This window comes from Pipistrellus kuhlii, unplaced genomic scaffold (genome assembly GCF_014108245.1).
Source record: "Pipistrellus kuhlii isolate mPipKuh1 unplaced genomic scaffold, mPipKuh1.p scaffold_m20_p_12, whole genome shotgun sequence".
Taxonomy (NCBI): Eukaryota; Metazoa; Chordata; class Mammalia; order Chiroptera; family Vespertilionidae; genus Pipistrellus; species Pipistrellus kuhlii.
The window spans coordinates 6,383,457-6,406,308 of record NW_023425427.1 but is presented as its reverse complement, the minus strand read 5'-3'; the positions used below and the strand labels follow the sequence as shown (position 1 = coordinate 6,406,308).

The 22,852-nt window shown below is 43.2% G+C and overlaps 1 protein-coding gene across 2 annotated transcripts in view; it reads left to right on the top strand.

Annotated features, from left to right (window-relative positions):
- Nucleotides 1-22,852, top strand: part of SNX30 (sorting nexin family member 30) — an 82,367-nt gene that overhangs the window by 25,405 nt on the left and 34,110 nt on the right. For both annotated transcript variants that reach the window (XM_045579902.1, XM_036432991.2), the window contains exons 2-5: nt 5,678-5,869; nt 11,563-11,673; nt 18,912-19,070; nt 22,077-22,272. In XM_045579902.1, coding sequence (XP_045435858.1) covers nt 5,678-5,869; nt 11,563-11,673; nt 18,912-19,070; nt 22,077-22,272 — 658 coding nt within the window. The remainder of the gene's footprint in view (nt 1-5,677; nt 5,870-11,562; nt 11,674-18,911; nt 19,071-22,076; nt 22,273-22,852) is intronic.

Below are 22,852 nucleotides of genomic sequence, written 5' to 3'. Positions count from 1 at the left end.
TGGCCTGGTTCCCCTCTGTTGGACCCAGTGTAGCCTGGCTTCCTTCTTGTTCTAGGTGCTCTCTCCATCTGCGCAGAGACCACCCCTTCAGGATGTGCAGTCTCGCCTGCTCTGTGCTTGGTGGACCTGAGTAGGGCAGCTGACCCGGTTGCTCTGATCTTTGTTAAATCTTTGCCCACGATGGTTAGATGAAGCCATGTGGGCAGGGTGCCCTCTGCTGGTGGACCTCACATGGTGTATCTGCCTGTGCTTGACATCCCCTTGTTGATAGCGAGACACTCGGGTGGTCTTGCTGTGCCCTACTGTCGGCCCTTCCACTCTCCCGTGCTCCCTAGGCCGTTGCATTTACAAATTAGAGTGGATGTGAGGAGTTCATGTCATTTGCTACTTCTTAGGCAACCTTGCTAATGTACATAACCTCTGTGCCACGGATTAAAGATACCTCTTGGTTACTTTTCTCAGTTATGTCCCAATCATATCCAGTAGAAAATCTTTGAAAGTTTTGGATTCCACTCTTTTCTAGTTTCCAGTCTGGTACAATTCCAGCCACTGTTTCTCTCTTTTCCTCCCTCCCTCCCTCCCTCCCTCCCTCCCTCCCTCCCTCCCTCCCTTCCTTCCTTCCTTCCTTCCTTCCTTCCTTCCTTCCTTCCTTCCGCTCTTTCCCTCCCATTTTCTAGGTTGTTAGGTTAGGACCTGGAAGGTGGAAAGAGAGAGAAAGCAAAGGCTTGTGCCCAATTCACTGACTTTATCTAGACCAGAGTATAAACTTGTGATTTTGAGTGTGTATCATTCTAGTTGGCAAACACAATCATTTCCTGGTCATTGTGCCATTGGGGTTTTTCCAGAGCTCACTCTGTGTTCTTTGCTGTTAGGAACATCTTTGAACAAACATTTTTGGGATTTTTCCTTTGAATTTATTCTCCAAAGTGGGCCTAACTATAAAACTTTACGATGAAGTCAGCAATCAAGAATGTTCTGTTCAGCTCAACCAGTGTTGCTCAGTGGTTGAGCGTTGACCTATTAACCAGGAGGTCATGGTTCAATTCCAGTGTTGCCGGCTCAATCCCCAGTGTAGGGCATGCAAGAAGCAGCCGATCAATGCTTCTCTCTCATTATTGATGTTTCTATCTTTCTCCCTTCTTCTCTGGAGCCAATAAAAGTATATTTTTTAAAAATAAAAAAGAATGCTTTGTTCAGTTTGTGTAAGATATATTCATTCTTCAAGCATCTGACTGTGCTGGCAGGAGCTGGGGCGGGGGGGTGGAGAAAGTGAGGGAAGTCAGGTATAGTCTGCACATTCAGAGACCACTCGTCCTCCATAAGGATGCCTTCAGAGGCTTTTCAAGCTCTTCTGAAGTTATTTTCTTGTGATGAGAACTTTTAAGATTACTCTCTTTACAGATTTTGAATATGCAATACAGAGTCATTAACTATATTCAACAATGATTAACCTTTTTCAAAGAGCACTCTGGCTGCGGTGGGAGGACTGACTGGGAGAGCAAAAATAAAATGGGAGACTTTTGTGCTGAGCCAGGAGGACCTTTCCCTTCTCCAATCCTGTCGGTCACAGAGTCTAAAGGTGCTGCTTCTCCCCAGCACCTGCGCCAGCCTCTGCCTCTCAGCGCGGCAGGTCCATTGCTGGGCCACTCTGAGGGCAGGGGACCCGGGGCCTTCCGTCCACCTCACCCTCTGCCCTTTCCGCCCAAGATTTTCATCTTTTCTCTCCACACGAGGACCATATTTTGAGGGGAATCCTTCAGGGAACACCTTTAGTTAAGACCCCAAGGAAAATGTTAGCTTTTTAAAAATATATATATTTTATTGATTTTTTTTTTTTTTTTTTTTTTTTTTTTTACAGAGAGGAAGGGAGAGGGATAGAGAGCTAGAAACATTGATGAGAGGGAAATATCAATCAGCGATGTGCCCACAACCAAGGCACATGCCTTGACCCGAATCAAACCTAGGACCCTTCAGTCTACAGGCCGATGCTCTATCCACTGGGCCAAACCGTTTAGGGCGGAAAATGTTAGCTTTTCTTGACTGGCTTCAGACACAGAAGCCTCATGTTTCCAAATGGATTTCTGGCCAGGGAGTGGAGACGAGGGGCCAGGTTGGGTTGGGGAAAGCCACCTTAGGGGGATTCAGTTTGATAAGAACCTAGAACTCAGAACCAGAAACCTGGTTCAACTCTTAGCGTAGCAATGACTAGTGTCCATACATTTGAACACGTTACTTAATCTTTTTGGATCTACTCCCTCATCAGCAGAGACCGTGTCTGTCCCGATAACCTCACCAGGCCCATGTGGGGTGCAATAAAATATGAATGTGGAAGCACTGTGTCCAGAGGTGCGCTGGCAGCACCCCCTTTTAGGAAACCACAGATGCTGGTAGCTTGGTGCTGTTTGTATGAGCTCAAATAATTGTCTGTGAAGCAGCCGCAGCAGGAGAGTGAGTGTTCTCCTTGGTCACACAGCCCTACGAGGAGAGGATGTGCCGTGTGCCACGGATCCGGAGGACTGCCTGCCCCCTCTCTCCCCCACTCACTGGTTTGAGACATAGTTCACATCCCACTGTCTGGCCAAAACATTTCAGACTTTGTGTGGGCTATTCCTGGAAGGTTATTGGCTGAAGTCCCCAAAGCAAAGGTTAGGGAGGTTGGCTGGGAGTCACCGGGAGACCTGCAGACAGTCTCACACACACACACACACACACACACACACACACACACACACGCGCGCGCGCGTACAATTACAGTTGTTGGGGACTCACAGTGTTTGCAGATGTTATACATGTCAATTATTAAAACTGTGACAATTGCTTCAAAGTTTTGAGAAGGGAGTAACTAATTCTGCCAAGGGTTTGAAGGGGAAGGGGAATGTGAGCAGATGCCTGTGTGATACCTGGAGACCCGTACATAGAAAGGAGGAGGGGGCTTTGCAGCAAAGATCAGGGGTGCGAGACAGCCTGGTGGGTCCCGGGAGCTGGTGTGGTGAGAAACACGGCTGCTGAGATGGGTCCAGGCCAGACTGGTGGAAAACTGCTGTGGAAACTGCGTCGTTTATCTGAGTGAAGATGTTGAATTCTTCTTGTGCAATATTTCGTCACGGACAGGGCCATTCTGGGGCCCGGGCCCTAGTGTTGATGAAATGTTAGGGTGGGTCCCCGCGGTGCCAAGCACGGTGCCTGTTTAAATATCTGCTGAAACGATGAAAACATGACAGTTATCTCGGAGCTTCAGAGAAGGTGCCTCTCTGAGATCCCCAGATGCCCCGTGCCCTGTGGTGTCAGCATGCTGAGGAAGCAGGCAGAACCAGCTGGGCTCACAGTCACGGCCACAACCAGAGCAGCTGCCGAGGGCGAAGTGGAGGTGGCGTCCATTCTCAGGAGCACCTCCTGTGAAAATGGTACCCTCTCAGTAGCTACAAAATATTTTCGATGTCACGTAATCGAGTGTGTGACTCAATTATCGGTGTTGGTGACCTTGCCCTTGACCCCAGGCCTTGCTTCCCTCTGTCTTGTCCAAGCCCTCTTCCCAGATGTCCCAGGATTCGCTGGAGCTCATGAAAATGATCACTAGGTTGACCTCTAATTTCCTGTGTGTTTTCTAATCTGGAGGTTCATATCTAGCCTGCAGACAAGAACAGGGGTGTCTATAAAAAAGAAGGAGCTCTTACCACTTGCAACAGCATGGGTGGAACTGGAAAGCTTTATGCTAAGCGAAATAAGTCAGTCAGAGAAAGATAAATATCACATGATCTCACTCATATGTGGTATATAATGATCAACATAATTTGATGAACAAGAATAGATCCAGAGACAAATGGCAGGGGAGGGAGGGAGTTGGAGAGCAACCAAAGGACTTGTATGCATGCATATTAGCATAACCAATGGACACAGACACGGGCGGGGGGGAGGCTTGCCTGGGGTGGGAATGGCTGGGTGTGTGTGTGTGTGTGTTAGGAGAAGGCATCTTCCACCCCCATCCTGGGCTCTGAGACCCGTGGGTCAGGAATGTTTTCCGCATCCCTGATCAAGGCACTTTCCATGGTGCCACCTCGCTTTCTTGCCATGTTCCTTAGTGTTTGTCTCCTGATGACGACAGCAAAGGGACATTCAGAGGTTTTTACATCCAGGCAGGGCTTTGTTCTGTTGTCAAATCTTAAAACCAAAGAAAACTGTAAGATTGCACCTTTTTGGATATTAGGGACCTAATTTATTCAAATGGTTTCCTACTAGGGCCTAAAGAGAAAGAAGTCCATAATTTAAAAAAATCTTTCCTTCTCTTTTTCCCCCCTGGCATTTGCTCACAGCCCCCATTCTACCCCTCCCAATATTTTTTGATTGTGGAAAATTTTAAACATTTACAGAAAAGGAGAGAATTGTATAATGGATCTGCAATTACCAGCTTCAACAATTATCAACAATGGGGCATCTCATAGTATCTATATCCCCACCTACCTATCCTTAATTATTTTGAAGCAAATCCAGACATCCTGTCTTTTCATCCATAAATATTTTAGTATATATTTCTAAAAAATAATTTTTTTTGATAAAAATTGATTTCAGAGAGAGAGAGAAAGAGAAAGAGAGAGAGAGAGAGAGAGAGAGAGAGAGAGAGAGAGAGAAAGAGAGAGAGATTTACTGTTCTACTTATTCATGCATTCATTGGTTGATTCTTGTATGTGCCCTGATTGGGGATCCAACCTGTATCCTTGACATATCAGAATGATGCTCTAACCAACTGAGTTTCCCAGCCAGGGGCCCTAAAATTTTCTTAATATCATCGAACAAATGACCACTATTCAAATTTTCCTGAGTGTCTCAAAATCTTTTAACATTTTATTTTAATCAGATTCCCCATTGTAATTTTTTATAAGTCTCTTAAGTTCTTAAGGTTTTTTACATCTCTAGGTTCTCCTATCTCTCTCTCTCTCTCTCTCTCTCTCTCTCTCTCTCTCTCTCTCTCTCTCTCTCTCTCTCATCTCTCTATCTCTCTCTCTCTTTATTGAAGAAACTGGGTTTTTAGTTCTCTTTAATTTCACATAGTAGGGAGTTTGCTGACTGCATCCTCATAATATTGTTAATATCTTCCTCACTCCTCTGTATTTCCTGTAAATTTTTCTTGGATACAGAGATTAGTTCAGGACTCAGATTCAGTTTTTTGGCAATTATACTTCATAGATAGTTTTGTGAATGAGCTTCTTTCAGGAGGTACAAAATATTTAGCTCTCTTTGCATTGGTTAATTGAATTTTTAAATGTGTTAAATATTTTAGAGGACTCAGGTCCCTTAATGTTTACTTGGGCCCAGGTGGTAGGTGAGAAAGTGGGAAAGAGTTTATGATGTGCTCACCAAGTTCACTTGCTGTTGAGGTCTGATGATGGTGGGGGTTTTATATTCTGTCTGAATTATTTGCTTCTGTTGGTTCCTCCATTCTTTGCTGGAAGATGAATCAGTGTGAATCTGGTATAGAACTCGGCCATGGCTTGTTTCTCTTGGTCATAAAAGAACTGCTCACTTAAGAAACGCTATGTAAGGAGAGGTTCAGATTTTTTGAAAGTTTTGTTTGTTTGTATTTAGAGGTGTTTATTGCTTTGGGTAAACTAGCTACTTTTGCTGATATTCTCCAGGTATGTTTTCACTTAATCTGTAAGATGATTTTTTCTTCTTCTTTCAGGATCTCATTTTGCCCAACGGTGGAACTCCAGCAGGCACTTCGAGTCCAGCTTCTTCATCTTCCCTTCTCAACAGACTTCAGCTTGATGACGACATCGATGGTGAAACCAGAGATCTCTTTGTCACCGTTGATGATCCCAAGAAGCATGTCTGTACAATGGAGACCTATATCACGTACAGGATCACCACCAAAGTAGGTCCCTTTATTATCTTGTGCCCATGTTGATTGGTCTTGGAGAATGAGAGTCCTCCTCTGTGATTTCTGCCTTTGCTTTCTCTCTCCTTTTGTACAGTTCTGTTCCCCTTTTATAATTGTGGCTATGGCTTTCTGAGAGAGTAGATATATTCAAAGTAAAAGGATTATATATATATATATGTATTTTTGATCATAAAATGAAGGATAAATTGTGACTACATTCTTTCAAAAAAAAAACTTTAATCCTTATATAGTTGATTCTTCAACAACATGGGTTTGAATGGTGTGGGTCCACATATACATGGATTTTTTTTTTTCATTAAATACTGTATAGGTATTTCTCTTACAATTTTTGTAATAAAATTTTCTTTTTTCTAGGTTTATTGTAAGAACATAGCATATACTACATATAACATACAAAATATGTGTTAATTGACTCTTCACCTTATTAGTTAACAGTAGGCTATTAGTAGTTAAATTTTTTGAGAGTCAAAAGGTATATGGATGAGTGTGTGGGGATCAGCACTCCTACCGCTGTGATTTTCAAGGGTCAACTCCACTTTCACTTATTTTTTATCATGATACTATTTAACGTCTTATCATCACATTGCATTTGAAACTTATAAGTCATTGTGTTAACCTAAACCTCTGTGATGATGTCATGATTATAATTGGGTATAATTAGGCTTGATGGTAAGGGGAGAAGGAGTAAGAGAAGGATGGAAACTAATAGTTCTGGACTTTCTGCTATGTGCCACTGTGCTATCACTGCCTTGTCCTCTGGTTCACATTTGAATATTTGTCACATACACATGCACTCACACAGTGTTCCCCCATTGCCCTTGCCACTGGGTACCTACTGCCTCCCAGGCACTATGGGCTAGGTGCTTGGATGCGTATTATCTCCTCAGAAGTCCTAGCTTGATATAATGTATTCCCATGAATTATTTCCAGTTACTTATTTTTTTTCCCCCTAGGGTCAGCTTATTTTTTAACCTGCAGTCAGTGAAATGCAAAACCTGTTTTTCTTGAATTTGTGCTCTCCCTGGATGTTTTCCCACCGCCACGTTACTTCAGCCCTGCTGTTCACCTCCCACACGCTAATCCTGCAGGGCCTTGCTCCACAGGCTACCCCACGAGCTCTCTCCTGTGCCTCTTCTTTTCACTTGCTTCCTTGTCCTTTCTCACTGTGGTCTTATTTCTATTCCTTTTCCTGGGGTTGTTTGATTTCCAGTAAGTCAGATAATGTCTCAGTATAACCTTTTCCAAGCTCCAATCCCACATTTTTCATTTGGCTGCGATGTTAACACCTCCAGGTAAACTTGTTGCAATATTAAGTTTTACTTCTTACTGTCAATTCCACTTCTCATCTTAGACCAGAGTCTTTTTCTCTTCCGGTTCCAAGGTTTAATGTCTGGGTGACGCATTTGGGGCCTTCTTTCTGAATGTTGTGTTAAAGGATTCGTGCAAGGATGAGAGAGAGGACACACAGGAATACAGGGTCCCAAACACCTGATCTTGTCCCAGAGCCCCTACTTCTACTGAGGTTCTCAAGCAAAGTTCATGGTCAGAGGACAAGGTCATACATATACTTACTCTATTACTTTGAGCTTTGATTTCCAGTCCTACTTCAGATTCCTGATGACCAAAAAGCTGGACAAAGTACAGAGCTGCTTTTGTCTGAGCTAAAATGAGCCTAAAGATTCCATTGGTTAGAGTGTCGTCCCGATATGGCAAGGTTGTGGGTTCGATCCCAGCAAAGGGCACATATAGGAATCAACAATGAGTTTGATTAAAAAGTGGAACAACAAATCTCTCTCTGTCTCTCTCTCGTTCTCTTTGTCTCTACCTCTATCTGTGTGTATCTGTATCTTTCTCTCTTTCTCAAAATAAATACATAAAAATTTAAGAAGAAATGATTCTAGGCCTGAGAGACAGTGTAGGCAAAGTGAATCTAAGTTGTGGATTTCTTATCTTCCTAATTATGGAGAGATCTTTTCAGGGCAGGCTGAATTGGCGATTTTCTCAGCTGGCTCCTAGAAAGTAACATCACCATAATAGCTAATTATTGAGCACTTTCCATGTGCTATACTTGTTTGCAATAGAAACGCTTTAAATTTTATTTTATATATGTAATATATGCTCATTGTGGAAAACACAAGCAAGCTAAAACAGTGAAATAAATTATCTATAAGCCCTCTAGCCAGAAATAATCACAACTTTAGGAACCATTTGTTTCTATTCATTTATTGATACAAAAATGAGTATTTTACATGCTGTCAATTCACTTACTATTTTGCAAATGTCTTTCTGTACTAATGCCAGTAAACATGCTTTTATGTTGTCATTTCTGAGTCTGCACTAGTGCTCTGTGGTATGGATGAGCTGTCACTTATTTTGTGCCGAGTGCTTTAAAGGTATCACCAGTTAATCCTCACACACAATGGAATAGGCACTGGTGGTATTTTTATTTTGCAGATGAGGAATCTGAGACACAGAGATACTAAGGAAATTGCTCAGACATACAACTAATACGTGGTGAAGCTAGAACTTGGACTCAGGACATGACATGATTTTTAAGAGAGGATTCCCTCCACCCCCACCCCTCACCCCCGCCTTCCCCTGCCTACTCAAGCACTGTGGTTTACTACCGAGGCTGTTGATATTGATGATGATGTGGAAGCAGACTGGAGGTTAAAAGCCATCTTCCTCTTGTCTTTTACCCTATCACCAGCCATTACCAACACTTAGGGCCTAACTAGTTTTCCTTTTCTTTTCTTTCTTTCTTTTTTTTTAATATATTTTATTGATTTTGTATAGAGAGGAAGGGAGAGAGAGAGAGTTAGAAACATTGATGAGAGAGAGTCATCAATCAGCTGCCTCTTGCACACCCCCTACTGCGGATATGCCCGCAACCAAGGTACATGCCCCTGACCGGAATCGAACCCGGGACCCTCCAGTCCCCAAGCCGACACTCTATCCATTGAGCCAAACCGGTCTCGGCTAGTTTTCCTTTTCAAATGCCTCAGTGGTTCAACAGGCTGGATCTTGCTGAAAGATCAGGTTATAGATGATGATTACAAAATAAACAGAAGATTTAATGGCAAGAAGGTCATTGTTGACTGTGGGAGAGCAGTGCCGTTGACGTGGTGGGGTGGAGCCCAGTTGGCAGTGGGTTAGGGTGTGAGAGGAAAGAAAGGTGGTAGTTGTGAGTGGTGGTAGTTTGGCAATGAAAGCGAGTCTAGGGCAAGAACAATAGCTGGAGGGGGATGTGAACTGGAGCGGGGTGGGCTTCTTGTTTGTTTTTTAAGGATGGATGAAACCTGTTTAAGAGCCAGGTGGCCAGTGTGGAAGGAGAAGGAGGCATGGGGTTGAGTATTGGAGAGTAGACAGCCACTGAGGAGGTAGTACCCTGGGCAGAAGTGGAGGGAGGGAGTGGCTGCTAATGAAGGAGGTGGACTTCCTTCATTGTTTCTGGAGAAAGGAAGGGAGTCTTTTTGTGGCGGAAAGTTGAGGGTTCTTTGCTTATAGCTGCAGTTTGCTCTGTGGAGAGGTATGAGGTCTTGTACTGGGAGTGGTAGGGAAGTTTTGAAGTGGGGTTTACCAGTTCTCAAAACTTGTACAGGCTTTGTATTAACTGATGTGGAAAATGAGGAAGAGAATTGATTAAGGAAGTAAAGAAAGATTGCTTGCCAGTATTGAGAGTCCAGTTGGGAAACTTATTGTGTTGACCAGTGTGTTTGCTGACTTGGCCTTCAGGAATGTGCTCACATGCCCGGGTCCATGTGAGTAAGAAGTGGTGGTTGCATTTCTGTGAGAGTCGTGGGATGGACAGTGGAAAGGGGCATATTGGCAAATCAGAGGCCCAAGTGATGGCTCATGGAATTGACGCTGAATGAGGAAGAAAAAAGACACTCTTGAGGTCAGTAGGTCCCAAGAGGCGGAAAACCCAGGGAAATGGAGCCTGCGGGGGTGCTCTTTGGGATCTCAAGATCATCCTTTCCAACTGTCTTCTAACTGTGGATGAGACCCAAGAGGCTTAGTGGTGTTCCAGGACTGCTCATGCGCAGAGTTCCTCAGGCGACCTGCTCTCAGTATTTCCATGATCCGTACGCCTGAGAATTTGTAGGCAGTGATTTGTTCTTCGGATTTAAGTATTCTTTCCCCCCCCGCCCCCAATTCTACAGTGCTAATTCCTTTGGGGAGTCTTCCAATAAGTCACAAAACCCTAAGTTAAATGAATTCCCCCACATCGTCCCATCCTTATGCTCCATCATAGGAGAAGTTTGTGTCTCGTGGGCATAAGCTAACGCGAGGGGCTCTGAAAAGGGGAAAAGATGCGGAAAGAGTTAGCTGGGGTCTAGTCAAGGCTGATTCCTTTGACTACACGATTTTAGCCAGACTGTGTGAGCACAGCTTTCGGGGAGGGTGAAATCATAATTTTCAATGCCAAAGCCTCTAACAGCTTTTTCTTTGATGAATAATTCTTTCCTATGTGTTTCGAAGATATTCTTGGCGGTGTGGTTAAAACAGACTTTTGGCTTTAAAGGGTGATTTTACGAAATGTAGCTTGAGCCATTTTTATTTTGTACTTTAATACCTGAGAAGTGTGATTGTCCTACAGTTGTTACCCTTATAGAGAAGATGGTTTGGCTGAGGCAACTTTAGTTTGGGCAGATTAATGTGTAAAAATCTTGTTTTCCTGTAAATTAATTTAATTTCACTTAACATTGATTTTCATTATCAAAATGCTACAATCACATTTCAGAAAAATTAAATTCAGAAATGGGGATGAGAAAAATATTTTTATTCCATACAATGACATTTTGGTATTATTTACTTGTCAAATTTTTTTTTTCTTATCATCTGAAATACAATGTAATTTCAAGGTTATGGTTCTGGCCAGAATATGGCAAATGAGGCAAAACCTTTTCTATTTTTATCTAATCTGGCTCCTAAATGAGCTGATGGCCTGTTCTTTCTACTTTCTGTTTGTTTTTGTTTGTTTCTCCCCTGCCTTTGGCAAAACTTGTGAACATATTTATCAGAAAGTGGAGATGTAATTCCTTTTCACAGATTCACAGATTCGGATTCAGTAGCAATATCTTCAGTGGAGTGATTCGGCTAAAGAAATTCTCAAACTGAAACTTGGAGGAAATGAATCAAATGTTTCGGAACACAATTCTGAGGGATAGTTGAGTTCCACTTCGTGAGGGTGGAAAACACACTCACACACGTGGACCTTTTCATTCTGGATCCTCGAACTTTTTTTTTTTATATATATATTTTATTGATTTTTTACAGAGAGGAAGGGAGAGATAGAGAGCTAGAAACATCGATGAGAGAGAAACATTAACCAGCTGCCTCTTGCACACCTCTCACCAGGGATGTGCCCGCAACCAACGTACATGCCCTTGGCCGGAATCGAACCCGGGACCCCTCAGTCCGCAGGCCGATGCTCTACCGCTGAGCCAAACCGGTTTCGGCTGGATCCTCGAACTTTTAACTGGGCCCTGTGGCCCAGACCCCCTTCCTTGTGGGTAGGCCCTGCCCTTTGGCTGTGTGTCTGGTGGAAGGAAAGTGTGTTCTTGTCCAGTCTAGTCATTCACAGAGAGTGTTTTCCCTCCCCTTCTGCCAAGACAGACTCCTATTCTCTTATGCTTACTTTGCTCCATTCTTCTTATTCGCAGAGTACTCGGGTGGAGTTTGACCTGCCAGAATATTCTGTCCGTCGAAGATACCAGGATTTTGACTGGCTGAGGAGCAAACTGGAAGAATCGCAGCCCACTCATCTCATTCCCGTAGGTACTAAGTCACTAGAGCTTATTACTCATTTTTCCTGCATTTTCTTCTCTGAGACTGTCCACTCAACTCTCACCCCTTACGTTATGGGCAAACTCTGCCTTACATTTTAGACCAGATTCACCAGTCAAATGTTTATGGATACTGTGTAAATATATATTACCCTTTGGGTTTTGGTTTCTTTTTTTAAAAAATGTATATTTTTATTGATTTTTAGAGAGAGGGGAAGGAAGAAGGAGAGATAGAAACGTCCATGTTGAGAGAGAATCACTGATTGGCTGCCTCCTGCACATCCTCCCTACCCCAACTGGGGATTGAGCCCAAAACTTGGCATATGCCCTTGACCAGAATTGCATTCAGTCCACAGGCCAACACTCTATCCACTGAGCAAAACCAGCTAGGGCTGGGTTTTGGTTTCTGATTTGCTATATAGTATGCTGCTTTCTGGAGTGGGATGGGGTAGTTCTTCACTTCCATTATGACAATTAAAAAAAACAAAAAAACTTTATTGTTGAAAATATTACACATGCCTCCCTTTCCCCCCCTTTGACTCCCTCTAGACCCCCCCCCCCCCCAGCCCCGGCCCAGGTCTTCACCACCCTGTTGTCTGTGTCCATGGATTTGCATCTGTGCATACAAGGTCTATGTTGATTACCTCCCAACTACCCACCCACCCCCGCCTTCCTCCTAGATTCTGCACTCTGTCCCATACTTCTATGTCTCTGGATCCACTCCATTCATCAGTTTATTTTGTTCATTAGATTCCATATATGAGTGAGATTATGTGATGCTTGTCTTTCTCTGACCTCTTTCACTTCCATTATGACAATTTTTGAAGTATGGAGAGTATTAGTTCCCATTTTCTGCCCGTTTAAAGTCTGTTTCCCCTTTGGAGACACTGTTCCTGAGGTTTGGACAGCTGCCGCCAGGTGCAGAACGCTGCCTCCGCTCGCTCGCAGCTGCTGGGCGTTCTTTAGACGTGGGTAACTCAGGGGGCAGGAATCTGGCACACGATCCACTCCACCAGTTTTCCGTTTAAAAAACAAACCCAAGGCCACCTTACTTTTATTTATTTAAGCAGCATAATATTTACCTATGACTTATATCTGCACATTTTAAACCAGAACCAGAGTAAATAAAACAGAAAAGACTACTTGAAATCAGCATACTCGTTGAGTGCTTTCCTGACTACATTTATTTTTAGTGTAGAGGTAATAGCTGTTTACATTCCAGATGTTTCTTGGGGTTTTGGTGGCTTTAGGGCAATTGAGGTCATAAACCTCTTCAGCGGGCCCTTCTCTTTCTATAATAAGCTTGGCTGAATAACTTCTGAGCCCTACCAATTTTCCTGTTCCCACTGCTGCTTTTTCACACACACCGGTGGGAAGGGCTGAATATACGTGACACTCTGGTGGTTTTCAAGGCAAAAGCAGTCATGTTGCTGGTGCTGCGATGGGAATGATGGGAGGTGGCTGAGGCTCTGTTCTTAGGCACCTACCCCACCTCTACCCCTACCCCCCACCTCCTCCACCCTTCCACTCTCCAAGCCTGGAGTTTTGCTTTTCTGTCTTACAGTCACTTAAAAATGTGCCCAAAGGAAAAAAAAAACTATAGCTTTGAAACCATTGGAACTATTCCTTAAAATAGAATCTTTTAAAAAAAAATCTTAATTTGGCAAAACTAGCAGCTAGCAGATTTAAAAAAAAATAGACTTTATTTTAGAACAGTTTTAGAATTCCAGAATTATTTCAAGGATAGTACAGTGAGTTCTCCCACACCCCACACTGTTCTGCTTATTAACACTTTAATATGGCGCATTTATCACAGTGAGCAAACCAGTCGTGGTACATTATCGCTTCCTGAAAGCCCTTTATTTCTTGGGTCCCTGTTTTTGCCTAATGTCCTTTTTCTGTCCCAGGGCCCACCAGGACACTGCATTACATTTAGTCCTCAGGTCTCCTTAGGCTCCTCTTGGCTGTGATGTTTCTGAGGCTTCCCTTGTTTTTGATGACTTTGGGGGTTTGGGGTGTGCTGTTCAGGCATCTTATACAGTGCCTCTTGGCTGAGATGTACCTGATGTTTTCCTCGTGATTCGACCAGGGTAATGTGTTTTGGGGAGGAAAATGCACAGGTAAAGTGCCTTTCTCCTTGCATCTTATCAAGGGTCCCTACTATGCACGGTATGTATCACTGTTGATGTTCACCTTGATCACCTGACTTGAGGTAGTGCTTGTCAGGTTTCTCCGCTGCGGATACTCTTGTTTTCTCCCCCTTTCCATACTATGCTCTTTGGAAGGAAGTCGCTCTTTATGCGGAGCACACACACTGCGTGCTTTAGGGAAGTTGTGCTCCATCTCCTGGCAGATTGTGCATTTTAGGTTTAGTGCTTTACCATCAAAGGTTAGATAGCAACCCCTGCTGGTGAAATAGTAGCACTCCTGGGCAGGCATTGAAGCCAGAACTGGAAGAGAATGGAAGAGTCTCCAGAATGCTTAGCATGATCCAGAGTATCTTGTAAGTATGGTTTCCTATGGTCTGGGTAGAAGCAGTGAGGAGGAAGCGTTTTAGAATCAAGTCAAAACTTAAATTTCTTCATAAATTTTTAGTACATATCTGGGCTGCAGAGAGATTTTTTTTAAATATATTTTTTAAATTGATTTTTGAGAGGTAGGGAGTGAGAGAGAGAGATAGAAGCATCAATGATGAGAGAGAATCATTGATCAGCTGCCTCCTGCATACCCCCCTACTGGGAATCCAGCCCACAACCCAGCATGACCTCCTGGAAATCAAACCATGACTTCCTGGTTCATAGGTCAATGCTCGACCACTGAGCCACGCCAGCTGGGCTGCAGAGAGATTTAACATAGGAGAGCATCTCTGACTGAAGCAGGAAAGTCAAACTGGGAACAAGAAAAAATTTTCCCCTATGGAAATTCATTTTGCAGCACCTTTGCTAGAAGGTGTCTACCTGTTATTAAGCATCATCTTTGTACCTTTGGGAAGGCGACGGCTTATAAGACAGACAGGAGACTCTCACCCTGAAGAGTTTGTCAGATGGAGACCCACTAAACTTTACTTAGTGTAATCATTGTATACATTTTTATTTTTAAAAAATGAGATAAAATTACTATACCTACACAATTCACCCATTTAAAATGTACAAGTCATGGGCTTTTATAATAGTATATTCATAAGTTGTACACCCATCAGCACAATCAATTTTAGAATCATTTTGTCATCCCCAAAATGAAATCTACTCCTTTCACTTCCAAACCTTGTTTTCCCTAGTGCCCGGCAACTGCTAATGGACTTTCGTTGCTATAGAATTGCCTAATCTGGACATTTCATATAAATAGAACCATACACTATGTAGTATTTTGTGAGTCGATTTTTTCACTTAGCGTAATGTTCTTCAGGTTCATCCATGTAGTAGAATGTATCAGTTCTGCATTCTTTTTGTTGTTGAATATCGTTCGATTGTGTGGATATGCCACATATTGTCTATCTACTCACCTTTGATGGACACTTGATTTGTTTCCACTTTTTTGTTATTATGAGTAATGTTGCTACGAACATTCACATGCAAGTTTTTGTTTTCTTGGGTGTATCCCTAAGAGTGTAATTGCTCAATCATGTGTAACTCTATACTTAACCTTGGGAGGGACTGCCAGACTGTTTTCCAAGGCGGCTGCATCCTTGTACATTCCCTCCAACAGTGTGTGAGGATTCCAACTTCCCCACGTCTTCATCAACATTGGTTATAATCTATTTTTGGTTATTGCCATCCAAGTGGGTGACCAGGGCACGCTTTATTTTTCAAGATGAACTTCAGAATCTTTTGAATCAGTGGGAAGATTAGGGGGGAGTGTGGGGGGTTTCTGATTTTTGTTTGTTTGTGCCAACTTAAGTGAATTGTCATTAAAAACATGTGAGAGTATTTGAGCTTTCAGACTCTACTGCTTATGTTGGGAGCCTGGAGAGAAAGTTCCCACTCTACCGGGGCTGCAGTGGGGTCATGTGAAGCTGTAGGTGAACCGTCAGCCAAGTTCTGGGGAGGCACCCAAGTTCTATGCTTTGTCTTTCCGTATTGGCTGCCGTGAAGCTGGCCTTTGTTTCTAGGCTCTGAACTTGGCAACTTCTGGGTCTCAACTGGAGAAACCCAACCCCTTACTTCCTGAGCCTACCTTTCCTTTGCCTGAGATGGTTGATATCGATTGACTTTTCTCTGAACCCAAGCTTTTCTGCTTTGTGTCTTTAACAAACTCTGTCCTGTCAACAGTATATTTTCTGGTGCTGCAACAGCCTTTTCTCTTTTTTATATTGCATTGTGCCTTTGGAATTTTAAAAGCAGAAATAAATAACCAGATGTTCTTAAAATGCCATCTTAAAACTAGAAGTGTGCTGGCTGTGTGTGTTTGTTTGTTAGCACGTAATTGCATAGAGAAAAGAAGGAAAGAGAGAGAAAAATGTTGATGTGAGACAGAAACATTGACCTGTTGTTTCCTGCATGCACCTGGACTGGGGATGGAACTCACCACCAGGGTATGTGTCCTGACTGGGAACCGAGCCATCCACCTTTTGGTGCACAGGATGACACTCTAACCCAGGCGTCTTCAAACTACGGCCCGCGGGCCACATGCGGCCCGCAGAGGAGTCTGATCCAGCCCGCCAGGTTTTTTGGGCAGTGAGCGCAGCCGAGGTGTTACAGTAGGAATTAGTAGTTCATATAGTCCGGCCCTCCAGCTCTCTGAGGGACCGTGATCTGGCCCCCACTTTAAAAAGTTTGAGGACCCCTGCTAGTAACCAAAAGCATTAGCAAGTGTGTGCTGTTTTAAAAATAATAATAATAATAAAAATATATATATATATACACACACATATATATATATATTTTTAATTGATTTCAGAGAGGAAGGGAGAGGGAGAGAGAGATAGAAACATCAGTGATGAGAGAGAATCATTGATCAGCTTCCTCCTCCATGCCCCACACTGGAGATCGAGCCCACAGCCCAGGCATGTGCCCTGACAGGGAATCAAACCATGACTTTCTGGTTCATAGGTTGATGCTCCACCAGCTGGGTCAAGCTATATTTTTATAGACTCAGGGCATCGAGCTGGATGAGAAGGAGCATGTTCTCCACAGGGATCTGAGGAATGGAGGTGAGGGTGGTGCCCAGTAGATGGGTTTCTGTGGAGGAAGCAAAATGGTTAGGGAATTCCCATGTGCTGCCCTTGTACCTTCAGAGAGACGGTAATCTGCTTAGCATGAAATGTTGGAAGCTGAGTGTAGGGTTTCAGGAGGATGGCTGTCTGCGGGAATGAGAGAAGAATAGAGCAGAGCAAAGGAATTATCCTAAAGGACAGCCATACATGCCCTGTTAAGGCAGCTTCTCTGCTGCCGGAACATTGGGCTGGGTGGCCTCTGCATCTGAGTTAGTCATGTGTGTCTAATATTCTACCCAAGTATGGACATCTGACTTGGACATGTTATCCCCATGCGGCTCCGTCATTTTATTCCTGACTCTCCTCCCTTAAGAGCTCCTCCGTATCACTAACCCTTCCCACTGTGTCCTGTAGAACTCTTTCTCTGTTAAAAAGAAATCCCTCAACTCTCCTCTTCTCCAAACACCCTTACCGTCTCCGGGTCCACCTGAACAGTAGTCCCCTGAAGCTGCAGCCACTCCTACAGCCCAAAACACACAAACTTCTATCAAGTGTCTGCTCGGTGGCAGGAACTGTTTGAAGCACAGTCAACCTCATAGCTAACTTAATCCTCATGAGGTTGGTACTATTGTTCTCTATTTTTTACAGAAGAAAAAACTGAGGTACCGAGAGATTATAGAACTTCACCAAAGCCAGACCCTTTGGCAGAGGTGAAAGATGATCCCAGGAGGCACGGAGCCTGAGCCTTCACTCTCGAGAACTAAAACATACTGGCTCTGCAAAGCTTTCCCAAGTGTCCATTTCCAGGGGTGTGGTGTTGCCAGTTCCTAAGTCTTTCTAAGGTTCCGTGTTATCAGTCTGGGCTGCTTCTTGTCTCTCCTGCTCCACTTGATGACTTAGTATTCCCCTTCGGGTTGGCTAAGTCCTTGCTGCTGTATCTTGTTTCTGTTGTTTTGTGTGTGTGTGTGTGTGTGTGTGTGTGTGTTTTGTTCTCGAGGATTAATAAGTTAAAAGAAAACATCTCATGATGGCCATATTATGGAGTTTGAACAAGTTGTGGATTTAAGTACTGGTTCCAATTTTTTCACAACCTTGAAAACACTTGGTGTGTTTTTTTTCTTCTTCTTTCTTTTTATAATAAGATTATGGCCATCCTAGTGAGTATGAAAGCGTCTCTCTTTGTGGTTTTGGTTTGTATATCTCTAAGGTCTAATGATATTGAGCATTGTTTCATGGGCTTATTGGGCCATTTGTTTATCTTATTTGGAGAAATATTGACGAGATCACTTGCCCATTTTTTAATGTAAATGCTCTTTTAATATTTCATAACTATTACATTTCAAATTGTGCATTAGCAAATACTTTCTTTCCTGTGGTGGCATCAATGAGGAAGGCCTTTTAATTTGATCAAACTACCACCAAAATAGGTTAAAGCTTAGAGATCCTACAGTGGCCAGGTAGTTTGAAATTACCCACAATATTGGCTCAAAGAAAATATGATAGAGAAATTTGTTTGTGTAAGGGAAGTAAAGGAAGTTACATTTTAAAGAACCTTTTCCTATAAACCTAAACAAAAAGGGGGAGAAGGAAATGTATTTTTAAAATAACATGTACTTTTTTCTCTATCCACCAAATTCTTTTACCTCTTGAGCTGGGAGTAGAATCTTACTGGATTTAAATATACAATATTTCTGTGTGGTTGATGTTATCTGCCTTCTTTCCTTAGACTATTTTATCTTGTTCTGACTTTCTCATTATATCATCTGTGCATCAAGCAATGTGAAGGTAACTAACTTGGATTTACTGGATAAATGCTGACTGGCTTTTTTCTGTAATCCAGGAAATATGCTCTTGCGTTTTATTTCTTGCATTTAAAAACTGGACAGGGTAGTTTTGATTTATTCTGTCTATATATATATTTTAAATGTTTATATTGATGACTTCTTAAAAATCTGAGCAGTTAAGAAATACTGTTCTTGGGCAGATGGGTCATAGGAATGATTGGCTAGCCTGGTGGTTTTTCTTTGCACAATTTTGTCAGTTGCTCTGAATATTTTTCTTCCTGTCTTCATAGCCGCTTCCTGAGAAGTTTGTGGTGAAGGGTGTTGTGGATCGTTTTTCAGAAGAGTTTGTGGAGACCAGAAGAAAAGCTTTGGATAAATTCCTAAAAAGAATTACGGATCATCCTGTACTTTCTTTCAATGAACACTTCAATGTTTTCCTTACTGCGAAGGTAAGGACAGATTTTTTTCATATTCCTTCCCCCACAACAGCATTCTCCAGCCCTTTCTGAAAAGCTGTTTCCATCTCTCACAAGCCACCTTCATGAATGGCCCACTGTCATGGTGTCATTGACTAGCCTGTGTTTTTGGTGCCCTTTGCAGTAGCATGATTACTGTGATAGGATTTAGGAGAAACAGCCCGTTGCATCAGCAGAGGAAGTTAGAATATTTTCACTTGCCAAAAGCAGGGAGAAATGTTTCTTTAAACACTTCCTATTTCTTTAAACACAGATAATTTCACGGTAAAAATTGGGAAATATTTACAGGTAACATTAGTGGACATTAAAGTCTTTAGAGATGGTGTCATTCCAGACAATGGAAATCACACGGGACGCCTTTCGTGCTTGAGGTCTTTGTTGTTGTTTTTAAACTGCGGTTGGCTTTTAGCCTCATCGATGGCATTCCCATTCGTATTCTCTTTGTCCAGGCGGCCTTTTCCCCAACGGGTCAAACTCGTGTTATTTTAAAAATAAGTATTTGTAGTGAACTGATCCCCAGATATAGTTCTTTCAGCTTATATACAAAGTAAAATCCATCCTGTTCTCCAAGGTGTAACTCACTGATTCACCCAAATTATAGGTCCATGGCCAGGCGGACCCTCAAGCTTAGTCATTTTAATTACACAGAGAAGTAAAGGGGTGGGGTGGGGGGTAACTTGGGCCCTGGTGATTGGGAATCTGTGTGAAGAATAAATAGGAAGGGGTGTGTGTGTGTGTAATTTATCTGTGGCCCAGGTGGTATGCAATGATTTTAAAAAAAAAATAGTTCTTCAATGTCTTAATCAAAATCCAAATTCATGTGAGTAAGAGGAGTTGATTTGTTTAAGCAGAATAAAGCCTAGCCCTAATTCAGTGTTATTTATCAAACTATTGAATACATGCACTAAATGACCCCAATGTTTTATTTTTAACTATGGAAAAATACATATAACATAAAATTGACCCTCTTATTTACTTGAAAATGTATACTTCATTAATGTTAAGTATTTTCACATTGTTGGACAGCTAATCTCCAGAACTTCTTCATCTCGCAGAACTGAAACACTCTACCCATTAAAGAACAACTCCCCAAATTTCCATCCCTTTGTCTCCCTAGCACCCCACCTTTTCTTTTAACACATCAAGAAACACTTAGTCCTGTTCTTAAATTACCCACTTGCATGTTCTGCCACAGTGAATGCAGAAGCATCCTTTTCCTTGTGATGACATGATCTTATCACAAACTACAAGTGTCTTGAAGCAGCAGCCAGGAATGCTGGGGGTGGTAGGGGACACTCAATATCAACTATGTTCATCGTTGTTTTCATCGTTGGCAGAATGGGTGCAGCAGTCAGAGAGGTACTGTAAATAACTGTTCAGCATGTTAATGAACCTGGATAACTGCGGTTGCCCTTTCAAAGCTCTACTCGAACTAGAGCGCATGCAGTTCAAGGAGCCCCTTTGAATCTAGCCTTACACCAAAAAATATTGTCTGGGGAAGCAATTCTGAGAATCCCAGGGCTTCACTTACAGTCTTGTGAAAGCCTGGTGCTTATGAGGATATTTTTTTGGGGGGGGGTCTAGAATGTCTGAAGTTATAACAGGAAATGGATTCTTTAGAACATTCTCTCAGGCAGCCAGACTTTGAAAACAAGGTAAGAAGTAGAGGATGGGGCCTGGAGGTGGTTTCTGCTGTTTTTAAGATGGGCAAGCCTTGGGTATCGTTTACATGCTGAAGGAATAGAAGTTGAAAATACAGACAGGGGAGGGGGAGGGTGGTTGAGAAGGGGTAGAAAAAGAAGGATAGAATCAAAAGCAAAAGTGAAGGCCCCAATTGCTTGAAGAAGGAGAAGGAAGTGAAATCAGGAGGAGTCTACACTTCAGTCATGGAGATCCAAGCCTACGATTGTGCGTCAAATGGACAGCTGTGTTCACTGTGATGCCCTGTTCTCTGCCCTGTCCCTACATCAGACTGGGTCACCAGAAAGCAGTGCTCCCTTATCTCCCTGTGGACATGCCTTTCTAGGACTAGGAGTTAACATTCTGTTTGTACTGAGGGTGAACAGAAGGAACAAACACCTGCATCTTTTTAAAAAAACATATATTTTATTGATATTTTACAGAGAGGAAGGGAGAGGGAGAGAGAGTTAGAAATATCGATGAAAGAGAAAAGCTGCCTCCTGCACACCCCCTAGTGGGGATGTGCCCACAACCAAGGTACATGCCCTTGACCGGGATCGAACCTGGGACCCTTGAGTCCGCAGGCGACGCTCTATCCACTGAGCCAAACCAGTTAGGGCTGACCCCTGCATCTTCTATCTTCTTGAACAGGCACCATTCGTTCAAATTAGGGACATAGAACAACCTAAGACACTGACAGCTCCTCTTGGAGTTTAGCGATAGGAAGAAGCTTGTGGTTTTTAAACTGAGATACAATGCTTTTGTTGCTCACTATATGTCCCATGTATGCCTTGACCAAGAAGCCCAACATGAAATGTTTTGTTACAGCAGCTGCCCTTTCCCCGAGTTTTCCAGCCCTGGCTCTTCTGTCCCCATGTCTGACTTCCCACCCTTTACTCTCTACGTATTTGGCTTTGGTGGAGATATAAATAAGATGAATGGAATGAATTTCAGTCCTTGAATTTTGGTTCTGAAGACAACTTAGGATGTTTTGCAAGGGAGGAAGGAGCTTTTTTGTTTTGGTCAAAGTTTTTAAAAAATGATGTTGGAAACACAGTGTTGTTCGAAGGAGAGCATGCTCAGGTAAGTGAACCTGATTAGAAAGGCAGGCCATGAGCTTGGTGGCAGTGACGGAAGGAGAGGACACCTCTGTGTGTGTGGTCAGGTCCTCTCACTCAGCTCCTTATCTTCCGAGTCCTCCCGTTTCCAAGAGCAACTGCCTGGAGGAGCTGGTTACTGAGTCCTGGCTGGGTGAGTGATTGAGCCCTTCGAGTTTGTTTGTCCATCTGTCGTCCTTAGGACCTGAATGCCTACAAGAAGCAAGGGATGGCGCTGCTTTCCAGAGTGGGCGAGTCGGTCAAGCATGTCACCGGAGGCTACAAGCTGAGGAGTCGGCCTCTGGAGTTTGCAGCCATCGGCGAATACTTAGACACGTTTGCACTCAAACTGGGAACCATAGACCGGATAGCCCAGCGGATCATCAAAGAAGAAATAGGTGAGCTTTTTGTTGCGAGTTTGATCGTGCCCAGAGAAATGTCAGTCGTGTGCTATTAATAAACGGAATCAAATGCGGAAGTGCTGGAGTGATGGAGCGAGGCCACGTTCTGCTTATAAAACTAATGAGCAATAACAAGGAGGGGAAGAGGTAGTTGTGAGCAGAGTATAACCCTGTGCTGCCTCCTTTGCCCTGCGTTTCAGCCTAGTGTTTGCTTTCCCCGGGGACAAACAGCCACCTCTGAGCATCTAGGCTCTCTCACTTCTCCCTGTTAACTTTAGCTTTAGAAGTGGAGATGCTGACTCAGCCTCGCTTCATTAATAAGAATAGCTTAAAAATAAACTCAGGTATCTCTTCTGGCAGAAAGGTGGTTCAAAAGGACAAAAGGCCCGGCTGGCATGGCTCAGTGGTTGAGTGCTGATCTGTGAACCCGGAGGTCATGGTTCATTTCCCAGTCAGGGCACCTGCCTGGGTTGCAGGCTTGATCCCCAGTATCGGGCGTGCAGGAGGCAGCCAATCAATGATTCTCTCTCATCGTTGATGTTTCTATCTCTCTCTCCTTCTCCTTTCCTCTCTGAAA